The 9219-nt window shown below is 34.3% G+C and overlaps 2 protein-coding genes across 2 annotated transcripts; one reads left to right on the plus strand and one right to left on the minus strand.

Annotated features, from left to right (window-relative positions):
- The first annotated feature begins 6 nt into the window (after nt 1-6).
- Nucleotides 7-6203, plus strand: LOC102598427 (50S ribosomal protein L25-like). Its single transcript, XM_006339851.1, has 3 exons — nt 7-375; nt 527-656; nt 5672-6203. The coding sequence occupies exons 1-3, from the start codon at nt 31-33 to the stop codon at nt 5890-5892; spliced, it is 696 nt and encodes a 231-aa protein (XP_006339913.1). The 5' UTR covers nt 7-30; the 3' UTR covers nt 5893-6203.
- A 237-nt stretch (nt 6204-6440) lies between these two features.
- LOC102598099 (patatin-like protein 2) lies at nt 6441-8706 on the minus strand. The gene is made up of 7 exons (XM_006339850.2): nt 8186-8706; nt 7885-8066; nt 7585-7771; nt 7341-7502; nt 6946-7248; nt 6669-6844; nt 6441-6563 (listed from the first exon to the last, which is right to left on the minus strand). The coding sequence occupies exons 1-7, from the start codon at nt 8324-8326 to the stop codon at nt 6515-6517; spliced, it is 1200 nt and encodes a 399-aa protein (XP_006339912.1). The 5' UTR covers nt 8327-8706; the 3' UTR covers nt 6441-6514.
- Between the last annotated feature and the right edge of the window lie 513 nt (nt 8707-9219).

A 9219-nucleotide genomic window follows, 5' to 3' on the forward strand; every position in this document is an offset into this window, starting at 1 on the left:
GCACTCTCTCCGACTCGATCACATTCAAGAATGTTGATCCGACGCATTGTGCTGACCAAATCCCTCCACCATTTTCGTTTCTTCAGCCACTACGCAGAAACTATTCATGCCGTTGTACGTGTCACTTCGGGCAAGAACAAGAACATCGCCGCCAAGGAGAGGAAAGCTGGGCGGGTACCCAGCATAGTGTTTGAACAAGAGGATGGCCAACGCGGTGGTAACAAAAGACTCATCTCTGTTCAGGCTAATCAGATTAGGAAGCTTGTTAACCATCTCGGTCGCTCCCATTTCTTATCCAGGTTGTTTGATCTTGAGGTTCACCCTGACTTTGAATCTACTGACGTTATTGAGAAAGTTCGAGTTCTGCCCAGAAAGGTATTTTCCCTCTATTTATTAGATTTTGTTAATTTGAATTGATATGAAGATAGATACTGGCTTTTAATTCATTTATACTTAGGAGCTGTAGCTAAGGAAACAGAGCTTTAGATGGATTTTAGTAGCGCGATTTATCTATTTCAATGTTCAGGTTCATCTGGAAGCTGGTTCAGATGCGCCTCTTAATGTTACCTTTATAAGAGCTCCATCAAGTGCTTTACTAAAGGTTGAGGATCCTCTTGTATTTAGAGGAGAGGATGTGTCCCCCGGTTTGAAGAAAGGTTAGTAATTGATACATCTGCCTTTTCTTGAATTTATTAAATGCTAATATTATATGGTTATGATGGATGTAGAAGTTTCTCAATGTAGAGCACCCAAGGGTGTAGTCTAGCTGTTGTAATTGGAATGAGCCATGGGAGGCTAAGGTTCAAATCCTGAATTAAATGAAACATGCCTGGTGATTTCTTGCTATTTGTCCAAGTCTTGGTGACAACCCTGCTGGTGTGCCATTAATCAGCACCGACAGTCTTACCCTCTAGATGGAATGTGTTATCTGTTGAAACCATCTTTGATCAGTTCCTATCATTTTAGTGTTCAGGAATCAGGAGGAGGTTCCAGTTAGCACAATCTTAGGCCTTCACTATGTCAAGTTTTCTTAGACCTCCAGGTTTGACGATCAAGGCACTCACTTGATGTTACTTCAAATCAATGCAACTATTACCCTCTTTATTCTTTCAGCAAGTGATTTTGAAATCATTTACTAACTAACGAACGGATCGGCTTGGAATCTCTTAATTCACTTCTCCCTTTCGTTAAGCACAGTGAAGCTCTTCTAAAATCTTCCTTCCGGATAGAATTGGTATAAGTTTAGAGCATCCCATTTCTAAAGATGTGTCAAAAAAATTGGTGAAGAACTGTAGTAAAGCCATCGGGCTAGGATGTTGATGTCCAGCACTATCATTTATGGTTCAGTCATTTCTTCCACTCTGGAAAAGACCTGATGCAGCCATCTTCTGTCATCTTCTAATAATATAGTTAGGTCCCACTCATTCCACCTCTGTGTTTTGGACGGCAAAAGGCGACAAGGGCCTGGCGAGGCGCTCACCTTTTTGAATTAAGGTGTCAATTAATACCAAAATTTTAAAATTTTAATTGCATATATAAATATCCAAAATCTTAATAGAAATAACGTATATTAGCAAATATTTCAATTCAAAAACTAATAGTAGATACTAAAAGTCTAGAACTTGAATTCACAATTCACTATTAAATAAATTATATGAAAAGAATAAATACATTTCGTTTCGTGATTGTGAACGAATGTTATTGCAGCGTGATTGGTAAAAACTTAAATGATTAGTCCATAGGTCACGAGTTTGAGTCTAGGTTAGGTCCCCCCATTTTAGTTATTTTTAAAAGAACAACTCTCTTTGTAGGTATGAGGATTTCAATAATTTAAATTTTGTATTTTTTTGGTAAAAAAGAGTGTAAAAGTTAATATTTGGATCTTTTTTACAACCAATGATGACATTTTTTTAGTATAAGTCAAGTCACATTATGATGAAAATAAACATAAATGATATATTATTCTATAAGTGATGTTCCTTCAGAAATACAAGTCAATTGAATGTGATGAATATAATCGTGACCAAGATATAATTGGGTATATATCGTAATACGATGAGTTATGCTATATCTCAACATTTGCTCAATTTATTTTCACATTTTAGGGGTGATTAGACTATAATTATTTATAATATCTTATTTATAAGTTGCCTAGTTATATTCATTAAATGACTGATATGAAAAGATTAAATAAATTTCGTTTCGTGATTATGAACAAATGTTATTGCAGCGCGAATGGTTAAAGCTTAAACGATTAGTTCATAGATACGAGTTCAAGTCTAGGTTTGGTCTCCCATTTTAGTTATTTTTGTGTGGGAATTTCAAACATCTGATTTTGATGAACTTCAAAAAATTTCTGATCACTGCACTATTGTTTTTCAAACGTGTGGTCTTGCTATTTCATTTTAACAAACAATCAACTACAACACAAAATTGTTGAATTAGTAATAAGAAAGAAAGTGAAAGTAGAATAAAATTAGTTCATAATAAAGAAGCAAGAACATAATTAAGAAGTAAAAATATTATGCACATAATTACAAAGCCAAATTACAAGCACATAAATTGGTCTTAAAAAGACATTAGAAGTAACAATTTATGCACATAATTTAGCCCCAAACAAGTTACAAAAAAGAAAGCTAAATTAGAATTCAAACTTCGGCAAAAGAGCAAAGACATGATCAACCTCATCAGCACAACCACATTCATAACAAGGTTGATCATCCTGTTCATCGTCACTATCAACAGGCCATCCATTCACATGTACAATATTCTCGTGTTCACCAGTGCAACAAGGGTCTGGTCTTTGCGTCAAAAATATCGGATTACTAACCCAAACATTATCTATCATATAGATTAAACTCTTTCTCCATTGCTTTATTTCTTTTCTTTGAGGGAGTTTTTCCTTCATCTGGCCAATGAATCTGACCGCGGCTCGACTGTCGCCGCCGCCCGCGAAAATGGAAATAATGGCAAGCACATATGCTGCACCATTGTGTCTTCCTTTTTTTGCTTCCCGAAGCCTTTGCAATGCAAGCTCCGGGCAATTATTTAAAAAAAATAATCCATTTTTCAATTAATTAACGGCTAAGCGATTTCATAACCTGAGCTTTCCTAGATTATTAATGCGTGCATTCCATTATCGTGGAAATATTCCCCCATGGCACACCCAGAATATGGGGCCAAAAATTGTAGAGGAGCAGGATCTGTAGCGGTCGCTGCTACAAGCTATCGACCTTATCTCCGTTAGTTTTTCAAGATCAGTGAACCCAGATGTTTGACAAAAGCAACACAGAAACATTATTGAAACTATCTTAATACATAATCATCTTTAAATTTGTGAGTAAAATATTGAAAATAGCAAGCTGAAAAAGAAAAAAAATTACCGTCCCTATTTTGTACAATGCCTCGCTATTGCCAGCCTTCATATACCGATTCACAAAACAAACCCTCATATCTATTTGGTCTCTTGTCCTCACAGACCATGAGAATAGTGGAAAGTCCGCAAATGATACCTTTTCGGAATAGTTGGTAGTGAAGAAAGCGTTTACGAAAAGGTATCATTTGCGGACTTCCCACTATTCTCATGGTTTGTGAGGACAAGAGATCAAATAGATAAGAGGGCATGTTTTGTGAATCGGGGACGGCAATAGAGAGACATTGTACAAAATAGGGACGGTAATTTTTTTTTCTTAATTTTCAGCTTGCAATTTTCAGTTTGATTTTTTACTCACAAATTTAAATATGGTTATGTATTAAGATGGTTTCAATAATGTTTCTTTTGTTAAGACGTTTTTTTAAAAAATAATTGCCTGGAGCTTGCTTTGGGAAGCAAAAAAAGGACACATTGACGCAACATGTGTGCTTGCCATTATTTTCATTTTCGCGGGCGGCAGCGATAGTCGAGCCGCGGTCAGATTCATTGGCCACATGAAGGAAAAACTCCCTCAAAGAAAAGAAATAAAGCAATGGAGGGAGAGTCTAATCTATATGATAGATAATGTTTGAGTTAGTAATCCGATATTTTTGACGCAAACACCAGATCCTTGTTGCACTGGTGAACACAAGAGTATTGTTCAGGTGAATGAATGGCATGCTAATAGTGACGACGATCAACCTTGTTATGGATGTGGTTGTGATGATGAGGTTGATCATGTCTTTGTTATTTTGCCAAATTTTGGATTCTAATTTAGCTTCTTTTTTTGTAACTTTTGTTTGGGGCTAAATTATGTGCATAAATTGCTACTTTCAATGTCTTTTTAAGACCAATTTATGTGCTTGTAATTATGAGCATAATATTTTTGCTTCTCAATTATGAACTAATTTTATTCTATTTTCACTTTCTTTCTTATTACTTATTCAACAAATCTGTGTTGTAGTGGATATAGCAAGACCACACGTTTGAAAAACAATAAAAAATTTGAAGTTCATCAAAATCAGATGTTTGAAATTCCCACCCCTACAAAAAGAGTAATTTAAAAAAAATTACTTTCTTTCTTATTACTTATTCAACAAATCTGTGTTGTAGTGGATATAGCAAGACCACACGTTTGAAAAACAATAAAATTTTTGAAGTTCATCAAAATCAGATGTTTGAAATTCCCAGCCCTACAAAAAGAGTAGTTTTAAAAAAAATTACTTTCTTTCTTATTACTTATTCAACAAATCTGTGTTGTAGTGGATATAGCAAGACCACACGTTTGAAAAACAATAATTTTTTTTGAAGTTCATCAAAATCAGATGTTTGAAATTCCCACACCTACAAAAAGAGTAATTTTAAAAAAATAACTAAAATGGGGACTTAACCTAGACTCGAACTCGTGACCTATGAATTAATCGCTTAAGCTTTAACCATTCGCGCTGCAATACCATTCGTTCATAATCACGAAATTTATTTATTCTTTTCATATCAGTTATTTAATGAATATAACTAGGCAATTTTTAAATAAGATATTATAAATAAATATAGTCTAATCACCCCTAAAATGTGAAAATAAATTGAACGAAGGTTGAGATATAACATAACTCATCGTACTACGATATATACTCAATTATATCTTGGTCACGATTATATTCATCACATTCAATTGACTTGTATTTCTAAAGAAACATCACTCATAGAATAATATATCATTTACGTTTATTTTCATCATAACGTGACTTGACTTATACTAAAGAAATGTCATCATTGGTTGTAAAAAGGATCCAAATATTAATTTTTACACTCTTTTTTACCAGAAAATTACAAAATTTAAATTATTGAAATCCCCACCTACAAAGAGAGTTGTTTTTTAAAAAATAACTAAAATGGGGGGACCTAACCTAAACTCGAACTCATGACCTATGGGGACTAATCATTCGCGCTGCAATAGCATTCGTTCATAATCACGAAATGTATTTATTCTTTTTATATCAGTTATTTAATAGTGCATTCAAATTCTAGACTTTTAGTATCTACTACATTAGTTTTTGAATTGAAATATATGTTTAATAGCAATAACATAATCCTTGTTGAATGATGAAAGGAAAAACGGATAACATGTGAGATGATATCTATTTGCTTGCGCTTTTGTTTTTCTTTATTTATTTTTAATAATCCCCAGACCCCACTTAGTTGGACTTCACTAGATTTGTTGTTATATTTTTAATAATTATTGGTTAACCAATTTGGTAGGTTCATATTTGAATATCATCAAGAGAACGGTAAAGTTTCTATGCCCAGCGGATGTCATCCCTCCCTACATTGATGTAGATTTGAGTGAGTTGGATGTTAACCAAAAGTTGTTAATGGGTGATGTGAGGGTTCATCCAGCTTTGAAACTTATCCAACCAGAGGATCACCCTGTTGTCAAGATTGCCGGAGCAAGAGTTTCTGATCAAAATGATTTTTACTGAAACTCTTAGAAAGCTTATTATGAAAGAGAGGATTAATTCAACAGCGTGGGACATTGTCAGCTGATGTTATTTACTGCATGACCTTGTTCATCTGTGTTAGTTAAAATAGGATGATTGGGTGATAGTATCTCAATTTTGTATATCAAATAGCCAATGCCCCAATAATTTTTCTGTTCTGGTCGGTGATATGTCAAATCATGACAGACGCCAGAGCCCAACTTCAGACCCGAATTTCTGAAGCAGCAGCAACTTGATTACTTTTATATTTTAAAAAATAGGGGGTGCCACAAACAGCTACCTTGTCATTTTTATGTTTGGAACCTTATATTTGATTTAACTTTATACTTGGTTTTATATGGAGTGAGTTACTCAGGTACTTAATTATGTGAAATTACTTACTTAAGAATTTAATTTCTCTTAAGAGATAGATTACTTCAGCTTATCACGTGTTTACGGATGCAGCAGTTTGTGTCTATATTGGTTAACTTTGTTTTTGGAGTCTCCCAAATGGATCGACTTGAATACCATGTATTTATATGAAAGTACTATGAAAAGGAATGGCTAAGTCGGAATATTATTAAACTGAAACAAACAATACATTAAAATGGATGACAATACAATTTCATTTAGACTGGCGGAACTTTCTCTCGTCTGAAAGTGTCTTTGCGAACCTGCAACAATTGAAAATGAGGCAATGATCAGTACTATTTCCTCAGCAGTTTATATATAATGATGAATGTTCAACGTGTATAAATGTGATAGACAAGTGTACGCACCTTCGAAGAGCTTCCTTGTTGGTTCCTCCGTTCTCAACTGCTTCATAAACTCCTTTGTCTAAGTTTATCTTGGAAGCTGGTTTGTCCAGCAACCGTTCTCCTACCTTAACGAGGCCTTCTAAGTTTTCCTTTGTCGCTATATCAACTGAGGCCAAGTTCCCTGTCAAAGTGTCATCCTGGTCGTATCAATCAGCAGACGAGATTTATTAGTAATCTGAAAAATAAGGCAACTAAATTGTTATAACATGACAGTTCCGTGTGATAGATAGATATATACCTGGATTCGGAGGTATTGATCATCCGATTGAAGAGCTTTGAAAACCACAAAGTTGTGATAATCAACCATATCAGCGCTTGCTTGATTAAAAGCTTCAATGATTGGTGTGGAGTTGTCATGAGTTAGCCAGCTAAGTAATCCCCATTTCGCAGCCATTTTAGCATTGTATTTTCCCTCGTTCTTTGCATTGCCTGTCCCCAGTGAGATCACTAGAAAACGACCATATTCCATGGGCTTGATAGGAAATAAGTCTTCATGCTTCATCAGTACTTGCTTTGTCACCTCACCAATTGCGATCAATGTCTAAAATATCCATCATACATATAAATATATAATTATTACCGGATTTTCTACTCTGATATCATTCAAGAATTTTATCTGTACTATATATTTACCGGGTTATTAGCAGCCACACCACCATCAATTAGGTTGAATTCATGTTCATTATTTTGAGCATCCTTGGTCTTGAAACTATGGGCAGGTAGAAACGTTGGCGCTGCCGAGGTACTAATGCAAATGTCCGCCAATTCCGCATCCGAAACAGGTTTTGATTTTGTCTACAAATTAATTTCAAGTGGTTAATTTCACTTTTTTTTTTCTTTTTTTTTTTTATGATTTACAGGGGTATAGAAGACACACCTCATATGAGCTAAAGATGACAGGCTGAAGTTCCTTGATGTCAAAAGTTGGAATTACGACGGCAGTTAAGGTATCATGCAACCTGGTACCTCCTAGTAGTCCCTTTATAAGTGTGTGAAGATACTTCCCATCATATTTTGGTCCGTTCAACATTTTCGTTAGATTTATCACCCCACCAAATGGTCCACTGCAAAAATTAATCAACAGTGTATTTGAAGGGTGTGGTCTAACGGTTAATATATCCAAAAAGAAAAAAAAAATCAAAGAATTATATATATAAACTTAGGTAGCATAGTTTACCCGGTCTGGTGAAATATTTTGGGGGAGTGCTCAAGATAGAAAGGAGTAATATCTTTGGCAGCATAAAGAGGGCGTTTAGCTTTGTTCGGTGCAGCTAACATGGCTGTTACAAGGCCACCCGTGCTTGTTCCTGCTATCAAGTCAAAATAATCCGCGATTCTTGCATCTTCACCATCCAATTCCTGCAAGCAAAACCGATATATTCAGTGAGTGATAGATCTAAGATTCAAAGTTGATCATGAATTCAACTTTTAACATATAATTAATGTACTCTTGAACATATATATATATACTCAATTACCTGAAGTTGTGATTCAAGGTATGCAAGGATAACCCCGGGAATGATTCCTCTAATTCCTCCTCCATCGATGGAAAGAATGGTTATTAGCTTCCCTGTGGTGGGAGGCGGCATTGCTACTCGACCTGCAGCTTTGTTTTCCATCGTAATATCCAAAAGATGTAAAATAGGATAGATATAGAGAGCGACTCAACAATTAGTTCATTTCATATGCTAATCATGATTCGAATAAATAGACACAAGGTCTTAAATGGTGATAATTATCATAAAAAAGAAGAAGAGATAAATATTAAAAGTTACGTGTTTTTGTCTATGATTATTACAACTAGGATATATAAACTAATCTTTGAAGAGTTCATGGACAAATTTCAACTGAGTCTTCTTCGACGACAGTTCCACCATCCAATCAAATAAGATGGCTGAATTATGTCTTGAGTTTAAGTTAATTAATAAATGGGGTAAGCAATACTCTCTCTTTGTTCAATTTGTTCGACTTAATTTGAAGTACGAGGATCAAAATAACTAAAGTTTGGTGTGAATATGAATAGAAATATTTAACTTTTTGAATATAATTTACATATTTAAAAACATATAAAAAGTATTGTAAGTTAAAATAGTTAACAAGTCACAATATTTAGAAGGTATTTGAAAAAATTATTGTAAGAAAAATATTCTCTAAATGATAATTAAGACAAAGAAACGGAATTAAAGATTAGATAAGATGGAGTAATAGTTAAGAACTAGTAATAATATTTTTTATAGTTTCTTCAGCGTCTTGTCCAAGTAATTGTACCAGCATCTAATAATTCAAATTTATTTAATTACAAGTCCTGCAAGATTAATTGTTGGACATGTGTTGGTTTCAGTTAACAAATGCACGATTTCACACGTTTATCCCGCTTACCTTCTTTGAAGCATAGAACCATGTGAGGCATAAAAAAAAAAAACTTCATTTAAGGTAATTTTTATAAGATGAGCTTAATTCATGCATGTTCTTTGACCTTTAAGATTCGTTAGAGTTTTTTATGGTAATTACT

The sequence above is a fragment of the Solanum tuberosum genome, unplaced genomic scaffold, assembly GCF_000226075.1.
Source record: "Solanum tuberosum cultivar DM 1-3 516 R44 unplaced genomic scaffold, SolTub_3.0 scf00012, whole genome shotgun sequence".
Classification (NCBI taxonomy): domain Eukaryota; kingdom Viridiplantae; phylum Streptophyta; class Magnoliopsida; order Solanales; family Solanaceae; genus Solanum; species Solanum tuberosum.